The 13,070-nt window shown below is 36.5% G+C and overlaps 1 protein-coding gene and 1 pseudogene across 6 annotated transcripts in view; both read right to left on the bottom strand.

The window, feature by feature from the left end:
- The window catches only part of AP4E1 (adaptor related protein complex 4 subunit epsilon 1), a 97,770-nt gene that overhangs the window by 53,975 nt on the left and 30,725 nt on the right, over window positions 1–13,070 (bottom strand). For all 6 annotated transcript variants that reach the window (XM_055362998.2, XM_019011353.4, XM_055362999.2 and 3 more), the window contains 5 exons: window positions 9,972–10,094; window positions 9,761–9,870; window positions 3,441–3,580; window positions 1,651–1,763; window positions 1,420–1,538 (listed from right to left, as the gene is read on the bottom strand). In XM_055362998.2, coding sequence (XP_055218973.2) covers window positions 1,420–1,538; window positions 1,651–1,763; window positions 3,441–3,580; window positions 9,761–9,870; window positions 9,972–10,094 — 605 coding nt within the window. The remainder of the gene's footprint in view (window positions 1–1,419; window positions 1,539–1,650; window positions 1,764–3,440; window positions 3,581–9,760; window positions 9,871–9,971; window positions 10,095–13,070) is intronic.
- LOC129526965 (DDB1- and CUL4-associated factor 13-like) lies at window positions 5,029–8,693 on the bottom strand (annotated as a pseudogene).

The following is a 13,070-nucleotide window of genomic DNA, read 5'->3' as shown; positions in this document are numbered from 1 at the left end:
CAATTCTATAAAATATTAAAATGTGCATACCATATCACTTCTCTAAATCTCCCCTAAAGAAACACTCACCTATATGCACAAGAAAGAATACATAAAGGTAATGACCTGTATGCAATTACATGTGATTACATTACACAAAATTGTGACCTCTGTCTTGAAAAAAAACTGATCTCCACTACTGGCTTTGATGAAGCAGGCAGCCCTGTTGGGAGGCCACATGGCAAGAAACTGAAAGCAGCTCTAGCAGCTAAGGACAGCCTAGTTAACAGTATGCAAGCAAAACCCTCAGTCACAAAAACTCAGCCACGAGAAAATGAATTCTGCCAACAACCACACGAGCTCGAAAGTGGATTATTTACCAGTCAAGCTTCAGGTGAGACAGTAGCTCTAGCCAACACCTTGACTGCAACCCTGTGAGACCCTAAGCAGAGAACCCAGCTAAGCCATACCTGGACTCTTGACCCACAGAAACTATGAGATAATGAATTTGTATTGTCTTAAGCCACTAAGTTTGTGGTAACATTGTTATGCAGCATAAGAAAACTAATTTAGCAGAGATAGCCTATCAATGATAGACTGGATAAAGAAAATGTAGTACATATACACCATGGAATACTATACAGCCATAAAAAGGAACAAGATCATGTCCTTTGCAGAGACATGGATGAAGCTGGAAGCCATTATTCTTAGCAAACTAATGCAGGAACAGAAAACCAAATACCACATGTTCTCACTTATAAGTGGGAGTTGAACAATGAGAACACAGGACACACAGAGGGGAACAACACACACCAGCGCCTATCAGGGAGGGTGGTGGGGGTGGAGAGCTTTAGGAAAAAGAGCTATTGTGTACTAGTCTTAATACCTAGGTGATGTGTTAATAGGTGCAGCAAAAAACACCATGGCACACATTTACCTATGTAACAAACCTACACATCCTGCACAGGTACCCTAGAACTTAAAAAATAAAATAAAATAAAAAAGAAGAAGAAAAGAAGTTAATAATGTAAGTATTCAGCACTGTGCCTGGTACCTTGAAAATGCCTCTTAAAGATGAACCTCCTTCTATTTGGTTAAAATAAAGATAATTTACTGGTTATAATTTTTTAAAAAAGAAAACTAATATAGTAGAGATAAATGAGTATTCAAATATTCAAACACGGATGCACATAAAAAACACAACAAAAACATTGTAAACACAAAGAGACAAGTAAATACCTATATTTAAAAGACCAAACAAGTGAGATGGCAGAGAGAAAAAACAAAGTAAATAGTTAAGTGATAGATGGTGGCCATTTGAAAAACTAACAGCTGAAGGAGTTAGCTGAGTAAAGCGAATGGTTTCTGAAGAAAATATGTTAACATTTGGTTTGTATTAAAAATGTTATAAAAATTTATGATTTAAGGTACTTTGCTCACCCAACTCATAACTTGAAGAAATCTCTGTGGATAGAACACATTTTCCATATCCAGTAAAGTGAGATAAGACTGAACTGCATAGAGTCTTAATTGCTGATCTTCTGTTTCATCATCAAAACCTACAAAGAAATTGATACACCATTTTAATTTCCACAAACTTATCTAAGGACTCTGTAATAAAAACATTTAACTTTAAAATGTTTACTTTATAGAATATAATAGTCTACCAACCTTCCGCTAGTAGTCTCAGAAAGTTATTGGGAATATCAGGATGCATTACATCTCCTCCTACTGAAAACACAGCATTCATTGTCTGAATAAACCATGCATTATCAGGAGCATATGTGTCCACAGTGTTAAGAACAAGTACACTTCCAAATGCTACTTATTAAAATTACCCTTCTGTAGCAATCTTTTAAAAAATAACCCCAATTCATCCTAGTATGGCAGTTTTACCTTTAACCTCTGCCATAAATTGTTCTGTACCCCAGTTTTATGTAAAATAGGTACTCAGTAGAAGCTTATTTAATAAACTTAATAAACTGAGTTTATGTCACTTTGGAACCACACTTGCACAAAACAGTCATCCAATAAATAAATGTGAAATAACTGAAAGAAACAAACCAGCTAACTAGATGCAAATAATGGAAAATTATATTCTTCAAAGAATTCACTTCAAAGAAGCTAAATATTGTTGTATGTCTACTTGAACAAATTGTTTAGCATCTTTTCTTTTTTTCGTTTTTTTTTGTTTTTTTTTTTTTTTGAGGCAGAATCTTGCTCTGTCGCCAAGCCTGGAGGGCAGTGGTGCGATCTCGGTTCACTGTGACCTCCGCCTCCTGGGTTCAAGCAATTCTCCTGCCTCAGCCTCCCGAGTATCTGGGACTACAGGTGCACACCACCATGCCCGGCTAAATTTTTTTGTGTTTTAGTAGAGACAGGGTTTCACTGTGTTGCCCAGGCTGGTCGCGAACTCCTGAGCTCAGGCAATCCTCCCGCCTCTGCCTCCCAAAGTGCTGTGATTACAGGTGTTTAGTCTCTTTTCTAATCTGTTCCTCATCAGTTCTAAAGTTCTATCATTCTGCTGGCCAGAGCTACAGCACTGACTAGGACAAAACTACACTTAAGCAATTTCCAATATAATTTCATTAACAGCATTCACTCACTCTTTTTTATAATTAAACAGTAACTTTTTTTTTTTTTTTTGAGACGGAGTTTCGCTCTTGTTGCCCAGGCTGGAGTGCAATGGTGCAATCTCAGCTCACTGCAACCTCCGCCTCCCAGGTTCAAGCGATTCTTCTGCCTCAGCCTACCGAGTAGCTGGGATTACAGGCATGCGCCACCACGCCCGGCTAATTTTGTATTTTTAGTAGAGACAGGGTTTCTCCATGTTGGTCAGGCTGGTCTCAAACTCCCGACCTCAGGTGATCCGCCTGCCTCAGCCTCCCAAAGTGCTGGGATTACAGGCATGAGCCACTGCGCCTGGCCTAAACAGTAACATTTTTTAATGAATGGAATATCCTTATGACCTGTAAAGTTCTTCTGACTTTTAAGAAACAAACATGAAGAAGAGTAACATGTTAATAGAGTTCCCAACTACTTAACTGTGACAATTTCCAGCTTAAAACAATAAAGGATAAGCTTTAGCATCCTGACCACTCCCACACACCCTCCACTTTCCCCAAAAAGCAAGAACTTTTACTCAGAAAAGAAATCAAGATAGAAGTAGAGACGAGGCAGGACTGAAAGAGGAATATAGAGGATAAAGGTTCCTCTATCTTCCTGCTCAAAATACTGGACTACATGAATAAAAGAAACCAGCAAAAAAAAAAAAAAAAAAAGCCATCTCCTAAGAGGTCTACACAAATCCCTTTTTCTGACAAGAGAGGCTTGAAAATTAGGAATAAAAAGTATTGCTAGGTCTCTGAACTCAACTTGCAAGTGACCATATCTATACCAATCATCTTAAAGTCACTGCATAACTAACTATTTTAAGACTCATGGTCGAAATAAAAGGATATTTCTCAGCCAGCTCTGCTATTTTGCCGACCAAATTGACGATGACATACTCTTCTTTGCTCTGATGTAAATATTCAAGCATTTTCTGGACAATAACTGTTATATTCTGTGCATTAGTAATTCTGTAAAGAAGTTCCAGAGTCTATTTAAAGAAGAAAAATTAAAAACAATATTATAAAACTATGCATAACACCAATGAGTACAGTAACATAAAGGTTGACCATACAGTTGATTCTTCTACTTTTATGGAGATCTACTGGGTAGTCAGTTAACAGGTAAGAAATGCAAATTTCAATGAAAAGCTTAAGAAAGGTAAAACTATCGTCAAAAAATGAATTATGATCAATTCCAATGTCTATAAGCTTTCTACTGAGATAATCACAACCTGACATCTCTACATGACAGAACACTTAAGAGACTAAAAAGTTAAAATACAATAGATATATATTTTCTAAAAACATAACAGCCCTTAAATATACATTACCTACAGCTATGGGTGTATATATATATGCAAGTGTATGTATGTGTGTATAAATCTAGTCTTGGAAACTATTTCCCATGCTACAGAAGACAGCAGACTATTTCCCAAACAACAGAAGACACCACTTGAGTGGGTTAGGTAATTGAAGGCAAACAGGTTTTGTTTGGATGGACAAAGACTGGTGGCTCAAATGCTTCAAAGCCTAGGTTCAAAATCTCAGTCATCAAGGAAGAACTGTTTTATAGCTACTTTTTTTTTTTTTTTTTTGAGACAGGGTCTTGCTCTGTCATCCAGGCTGTAGTGCAGTGGTACAATCTCAGCTCAATGCAACCTCCACCTCCTGGGCTCAAGCAATCCTCCCACATCAGCCTTCCAAATAGGTGGGACTACAGGCACGTGCCACCATGCCCAGCTAATTTTTTGGTATTTTATAGAGATGGAGTTCAACCATGTTGCCCAGGCTGGTCTTGAACTCCTGGGCTCAAGTGATCCTCCCACCTTGGCCTCCCCAAGTGTTGGGATTACAGGCATGAGCCACTGTGCCTGGCTTGTAGCTACTTTCTTTCTTTTCTTTTCTTTTTTTTCTTGAGATGGAGTCTCACTCTGTAGCCCAGGCTAGAGTGCAGTGGCAGGATCTCAGCGTGCCACCAAGCCTGGCTAATTTTTGTATTTTTAGTAGAGATCGGGTTTCACCATGTTGGCCAGGCTGGTCTCGAACTCCTGACCTCAGGTGATCCGCCCACCTCGTCCTCCCAAAGTGCTGGGATTACAGGTGTGAGCCACAGCGCCCAGCTGCTACAGCTACTTTCTAAGTGCTGAGGAATATACCTCTTGCTGCTTCAAATAAGATGAAGGAAGACCAATACCAGAGTAAGCTCCCATTTGCATGGCTTGCCACAGCTCTAGATTAAGGTTTCAAAAATATAAGTCTCAGAAATCAATATGAGAAATACTGAGAAAGCATCATTTATTGGTGTTTTAGGATCAGCAATATTAGCTGCAAGATAATTTCCACATATTTGTCAAACTTGCTCAATATATTTAGGGTTCTAGTTTTTCAATCCTTACAGCCAGGACTTAAAGCAGAAAGGATAACATATTTTGAAAGATTTTTTTTTTCAATGCTGAAAGGAAGTTTTATTATCTTAACTTGACCCAAATTATAATATTATTTATAAAAGTTATATAAATGCAGACTGATTGTTTTGTAAGAGTCGAAAAGCCGAATATAAGTAAAGCACTAGAAATACATTCAGTTATAAAAAGTTGACATTCTTCTAAATGTTATGTGGAATCATAGGAAGAAACATCATTGTAATTATTATTCAAAGTAATGTTAAAGATAACATAAGAGACGTTTGGTCTTAAATGTCAATTTGAATGTGCAGTGTCTACAATAATAGATCAGAGAGACTATACAGAGTATATCTGTAATTAAAACAGGAAAAAATGAGTTAGTTGCAAATACTGTATTCTTCAATAAAAGAATGCAGATTAAGGATAAAACAGTTAGATAGTCTTTATCAACTAGGCCACCTTTAAGGATCATTTTTCAGGGTAGCTAAAAGGTAACAAATAATTGTACATCAGGATTGTTAGGAATACCAATTATTTTACAACTGCCCCTACGTGTTTCTTCTTCTCTGACACAATTGGCACAGATCCAGGCTTGCTGCGTTTAATACGATTCACTTCCTTTCTTCGACGAGCTTCTTTCATGATGCGCTGTTCCTGAATCTGGCTGTAGATAGATTTTGGTAGATGTCAATGACAAGCTATACATTTTATATGAGGATGATGCTGAAATTTCTCCTTCAATTTCTAGTTATAATCCTTAGCTGCTTTTTCTCATGATGTAAGCACACCAAATTTTTCAGAAGCATTAGCTTTCCACAGGCAAATGTTCATTTCATCAGATCCACACATAATATACTTGCTGTCAGAAGTCCATTTTACACAGATAACATGTTGCATTCGCTTTGTGTGATATACCTCCCTGCTTCAACTTTTGTCTATAGGAAAGATACAAATAGCTTTATCGAAACTAGCAGACACAAACTCTTTCCCAGTGGGAGGGTAATCCATGTCAAGCACTGCAGATACATGATCCATATGGAACATTACAGGAGTGTCCAGTGCACACATATCAAAAGTATGTAAGTTATAGTCTTCATTTGCTGCCGTAAAAATGAAAGCTTCCATAGGGTTCCAACAAACTGTATTTGTTCTCATATCTAATATAACCTTTTTCAAAGGAGTAGCTTGCCTCATGTCGTACAGTACTATATTCCTGTCAGACGCACAAACTTCCCAAGAGAAATGTCTCGATTGGGTTAAATTTAACACTACTTACACTGTCAAATCCCCAGGTCATTGAACATACAGGATTAGTTCTTTGTTCATCCCAAATGTCTACTTGCTGATCACATGTGGCAAAAACAGCTTCTTTACAGTGATGATAAACCCCAGTATACACTGTCTTTCCTAATGTTGTATGTAATGGTTCTTCCTCATCTCCATAGCCTGGCCCATCCATTTTCCATTGTTTCACAGTTTTGTCACCACCAACGGTGAAAAAAGAAGTCCCACAAAAGTGAGTAAGTATTCCTTATACAAAGCCTTCATGTGCTTGTATTGTACGGATACATTTCTGTTGAGTCAGGTTCCAAATTCTAACCTCTCCATCACACGCCCCAGAAAGGACAGTAGCCAGGTTCTTTGGATGCTTTGCCAAGCAACTGACTCCATCTTGGTGACCATCCAGCAAAGCAAGGAATGGTTTTGCAAATACTCATTCCATTTTGGTAGCATTTAAAGCTCTTACATATTCTCATGGGACCTCAAAAGGATGTAAAGTAGGATCATAGTTTCTTGGAACTCTCTGTAAGTCCAACTTGGTTTCACAGACATAATTGTCCAGATTCTGGCTCAGTATCTTCATCCTCATCTTGGTTGCTCTTCTGGCCGGACTCCACGAGCTCTTCGCTGTGAGTTCTGTCCACTGCCTGATTTTTTTTTTAACTGTTTTAGTTAATGTGTAACACCACTTAAATCTAAAAATACATAGGTCACCCCAACAATAGCTTTCAACTTATGGAGCTGCTTCAGACATGCTCCCTGTGAACTCCAAATTATGTTATATAGTTTTAGATAACATACATCAAATTTATCTCCTATTCTAAGACCATGAAATATGGCATTTCTAGAACTGAATGGGGTATAGTGTTACAAACTGTACTGCCAGAGGTCTTTTCTATTCAGACTTGGTAGCTCCCTCTCACCTTCTCTCCTCCTGTATATGACAGAGGTAATAAAACCTGGTAAAAGGGAATCCTACCCCGAGCTACAGATCACTGAACATCCAAGGACCAAAGTTCTCGCCGTATCATTTGATAGAGGTTAGAAGTGACAACAGCATTGAAGAGACAGTACTTTAGTGCCATCTTTGCGCACCAAGGATACTCAGTAACTCCTCAAAGAATTCAAATCACTTTTCTCACTGCAGGTAAGGGACCAAACAGATCAACCTTCATAATTTTAAAAGTCACCTATTTTCCCTTTGACTCTGAGTTTTAAGTGAAAGGATAATTATGAAATACAATAATATTATAAACCCCCTATCTGTGGTTTTGCTTCCCATGGCTTCAGTTACCGACAGTCAAACAATCTAAAAAATATTAAATGGAAAATTCCAGAAATCAATAATTCATAAGTTTTAAATTGCATGCCTTTCTGAGTAGCATGATAAAATCTTGCACCATCCTACTCCATCTGGGACATGAATCATCCCTTTGTATTCACACTGTATATGCTACCAGCTCTTTAGTCATAAAGTAGCCATCTTGGTTATCAGATTGAAAATATATAAATATATACATGGTTCAATACTATCTATGGTTTCAGGCATCCAATGGGTGTATTAGAACATATTTCCATAAATAAGTGGGGACTACCAAATAGCAATAAGAAAAAACTGTACCTAAGTCAACTTTGTTCAACTTAGTACTCAACTATACAAAGGAAATGCATGCTCTGTATCTGTTAAAGCAGAACGGCTGTATAATTATTTGTTACTGTCTCTTCGAGCCTTCTTATTTTTCTAGGATGTCTACACGCAGAAATTAGTACATCTGCAAACTGCCCAGATCCAAGGCATGTAACAATTTTCAGACTACTAAAAATATGAAATAAATAAATATATATGAAGGCAAATTTTTTCAAAAATGTGTTTCAAATGCCTTTTAAAATTTAAAATTTGTAATCTTCAAAAATTATAGTTGTTTAATGTAATAGTGTTCTCTCAATAAACTCTCCTACTCTTAGCTCATTGCTTTTAAGATATTTAGATGTTTAGTATTTAGTAGATTATCTTTTTTTAAGAATGTAATCATGTCCTTTGCAGCAACATGGATGCAGCTGGAAGCCATTATCCTAAGTGAATTAATGCAAAAACAGAAAATCAAATATCACTTGTTCTCACTTATAAGTGGGAGCTAAACAATGGGTACACATGGATGTAATGATGAAACAATAGACACTGGGGACTCCACAAGCAGGCAGGGAGGGCAGGAGGGGAAAGGAATGAGTTGAAAAACTACCTACCCAGTACTATGTTCACTATTTGGGTGATGGGTTCAATAGACGCCCAAATCTCAGCATTACATAAAATGTCCATGTAATAAACCCACACATGTATCCCCTGAATCTAAAATTTTTTTAAAAAATTCTTTTTAAATCTTTGCTATTTTTATAAATAGAATTTTTTACTCTTAACTAGGTCCCATATACCATTTGAAATAAAGATACTGAATGATTTCTTCCATAAGAATTAAAAGGAATATTTATATAGACACCCAAGTAGACATTGAAGCAAATTTACAAAAAGAAAAAGTTGGAAAGAAGTATATTATTATTATAAGTGATATATATAATTATATATATATAAATGTAATATACAAAAGTAATATTATATATAAGTAACATATGGTATATGCTATGTATATGTTATATATAATATACAGACATATACGATGATGATATTATTAAGCCTTTCCTTCCAAGAAGTTCAAATCATTTTATGAATATCTTCATTAATTCTTTCAATACTTCTGTTTGGTAGGAAATTAATTAATTTTATAGATATAAAAGAGAACAATGAGAAATCATTAATTAACATCAACTGCATCTTAAATTGTACAATAACAGGAAATTGTACTAATAGGAAGACCTGGGACCAGAATTCAGGTCTCCTATTGGTATGATGCTCAGATCGAAATTATATTAATGAACCCACACAGATGACTGGACCTAATTCCTTCAACTCATAATTTAAAGACATTCCTGTGGACACTGACATAGTACTTTTTAGAAAAGTTACTTAAACTTTAGTAAAAATAAATAAGCCGGGCACAGTGGCTCACACCTGTAATCCCAGCACTTTGGGAGGCCAAGGCAGGCAGATCACTTGAGGTCAGGATTTCAGGATCGGCCTGGCCAATATGGTGAAACCCCGTTTCTACTAAAAACACAAAAATTAGCCACGCATGGTGGCACACACCTATAATCCCAGCTACTCAGGAGGCTGAGGCACGAGAATCACTTGAACCCAGGAGGTGGAAGTTGCAGTGAGCTGAGATCACGCCACTGCACTACAGCCTGGGTGACAGAGTGAGATTCTGTCTCAAAATAGAAAACAAAAAAAGGATTAAATACATCCAAAAGTTAAAATATACACACGAGCAAACATACACACTGCCCACCACTTTAATCTCTCTACACAATGCCAACAAAATTTTTAAAAATTTTAACACTTCACATATACTATTCAAAATACCAGTTTACCTCTCTTTTAATAATGGGATCAGGATGATCTAAACATTCAATTATTGTCATCTGGTGTTGAAGAGCCAGAGTAGGATCCTGTTGGATAACATAGGTAAGAGCCTTCAGTCCTAGAAACAAAGACACATTATACAAAGTGAATTGAAACAAATACACAGCAAATTTCAAAAGCTATCTCTGTAATTTCTGTCAAAAGAACCAATCATCTTACCTAAATATTTTAGATTTATTTTAGGTGACAGAACAAATTTTCCAATGCACTTGGCAGCCTTCTCAAGTAATTCCGATTTAGGATAAATAGAATAGACTGTATGCACACATTCAAACAAAATAGCTAGAAAAAGAAACATAAAAATGGCAGGTATCATGGTAAGGTATAACAAAACAATGTATTTGTGTAGAACTTGTAATAAAACTAATTGGAAAGTCCATTTTAGTCAGAAATCTTATTTATGGACTTTTCACAGAAACAAACGCTACTACTTTCAGGCTTACCCAGTTACTAGGATTAGGTTACCACAATACAATGTTCAAAAAATTATATTTACTGGTAATAATTATGCATTTATTAATGGAACAAGTATTTACTGAACACCTCCTATGTGCCAGGCATGGTTTCAGTACTATGAATATAGCAGTGAACAAAACAGATGGAAAAAAAGATCCTGCCTTCAAGGAGCTCACATTCTAATGGAAACATCAATAACATATTCATTATTCCTATATAAAAAGATATTTCCCACGTTCCTTTAATGCTTTAAAATGGTTTATTCTCAAACACTTTCGACCATTTACGTGCCAAAATTGTGTATGTAGTTTATTTCAACATAATCATTTTATAGGATGATCCAGTATTTATTTCAAAGATATAGTCCCTACTCATAAATCTTCAAACTATTCTTTAAAATAACCTCAAAGCACATAAAATAATCTACTGGACATCTTGATAGCATTCAAATTTTATTTTCTGATACATTCGAAAGTCTCATCACTATGACAGATGATCAAAGTGAATGATCAAAATGGACACTAAAGTTTTTTTCAAATTATTTGAAAAAGCATGAGTCAAGCGGTTGGAGCTTTGCCATGGTAAAGAAAAATCACTGAAAGGACATTAAGTCTTATGTGTTCTATGGAATCATAGTATCAGAAGTGTGACACAGTGAAGGTACAGAATCAACACTTAAAAACTGTTCTAGTACAAGTTGAAGTATATCAAGTGTCCTGATACAATCACTCCTTCTCTATTTCCAAAAGCTTAAAATATAACCAGATATTCTCTTTATGTACAAAATATATTCTGAATATTCAGCTAGCTATGTTTTACACTATGTTGCCTATCGATTAATGCACAAATAAATTTTGTGGAAAAAACTTCTATAAACCTCTGTCTTTTTCTCAAATTTACAAGGAAAGAAAAGACAAAAAAAAATTTAAACCTCTTCTATAACAGAGACAGAAAAAAAATCAGATATATTAATTTTTCTTTAAGAAAGGAACTGACTTTAAATGAAAACTACAGAGTAAGTTGGCTGAACCTAAAGAGACTTTGTATATTCAGATGCTATGCTATAAAATGTCTTTACTCTATGCTGTGAAAAAAGTTCGCTTTATGATTCATGAACTAGACAAACTAAACAAAGAGGACCTTAGTCAATTGACTAATAAGATAAGGCAGGAATGGAGAAACTGCCACTAAATCCAGCCTTCAGCCTATTTTTAAATTGCCACAAAATCCAGCCTTCAGCCTATTTTTATAGGCCTGTGAACTAAAGAAAGATTTTTACATTTTTAAAAGGCTGTAAAAAACAAAACAAAAAACAAAGGAGAATATGCAACAGAAACCTCCATGACCTGCAAAGCCTAAAATATTTACTATCTGGCCCTCTTTTCAGAAAAAGTTTGCTGAACTGTGAACTACCATGACAGTCCTAAGATTTCAAATCATGATATTCCATTTTCCAACATAACTGACACATTTTTCATTACGGCTTCCTACCATTAAGAACTCTCTTGCTATTAAATTGTTTTACTAACAAAAGCCTGCCATTACCCATCCAAAATTTAAACGTTTATATTTAGATACTCATAAAGTTTCTGGGATGCCAATATGGGAAAAAAAATAATAGTTCAAAAACTGCACTTATTTTTAGTTTCCTTAGGCATAATTGAGCTGAAAATGAATTAAATGGATTTTTAAATTATTTTCTCACCCAGAGCTAAGTCATTTTATTCTCCAATTCTACAAATATCTAAGTATAAGTTCATAACTGAAAGAGCAGCCACTCTGCTGTCTCCTCTCTGTGGTGGTGAAGTAAAATACAACTGAGAATTTCTTTTTTTTTTTTTTGAGATGCAGTCTGCAACCTCTACCCCCCAGGTTCAAGTGATTCTCCTGCCTTGGCCTCCCAAGTAGCTGGCAGTACAAGCGTGCACCACCATGGCCAGCTAATTTTTGTATTTTTAGTAGAGACAGGGTTTCACCATGTTGGCCAGGCTGGTTTTGAACTCCTAACCTCAAGTGATCTGCCCAACTCAGCCTCCCAAAGTGCTGGGATTACAGGCATGAGCCACCGTACCCGGCCACAACTGAGGGTTTCTAAACTTAAAAATACAACATGGAACTTGGTTACTCTTCAGTACTCTTGGTTACTCTCTTGGTACTAATTAAAATACTATAAAGCATAAATTACTAAATTAAAAATCAATAATGTTCTACCATTTATGACACTGCAGTTTCATCATAGATATTTTGGGTTGGATTATGTATGCTCAAACAAAATGTAAAGTTCTTCTGACACCTTATCCCTCAGAATAGAGTTTACTCTCACTTTAATTAAGTTAAATAAGTATCTACTGACATTATTCTGGCAGGAGAGAGGAGGTATCACCCAATGGGAATGGAATCCAGGCTCTCTACTCTGTCTCCTTTGATACCTGGGGATGGAGAGGCTCCTGGTTATTGTTGGAGGGAGTATCAACTGATTCTACCCTGCCTGGGAGAGAGAGGGGTACCTCATTACTGCTTCCTTTGTGGCCTCCAGTGACACTATGAGGGAGTGGCCTCATTATCGCTGATCAGGAGTGGAAGTTCTGACTGTCCACCAGGCTTTCTCTAACACCCACGCCTCCGAACCCTGGCCACAAAGAGGGGAAAATTACCTCTTTACTCCCTACTTCCAGATGGGAAAAATCCAGACTTCCCAAGTCACCTCCACTGACAGCGTAAGGAAGGGGCCTTCCTTATCACCTGGCATCAATGAAATTCCAGCTGTCTCTTGGGCTTCTGTCACCACTCTAGTGGGGGGTT

Source organism: Gorilla gorilla, chromosome 16, assembly GCF_029281585.2.
Source record: "Gorilla gorilla gorilla isolate KB3781 chromosome 16, NHGRI_mGorGor1-v2.1_pri, whole genome shotgun sequence".
In the NCBI taxonomy this organism is placed as follows: domain Eukaryota; kingdom Metazoa; phylum Chordata; class Mammalia; order Primates; family Hominidae; genus Gorilla; species Gorilla gorilla.
The sequence above is the reverse complement of the archived record's forward strand: the minus strand, read 5'-3'. Positions and strand labels throughout refer to the sequence as shown.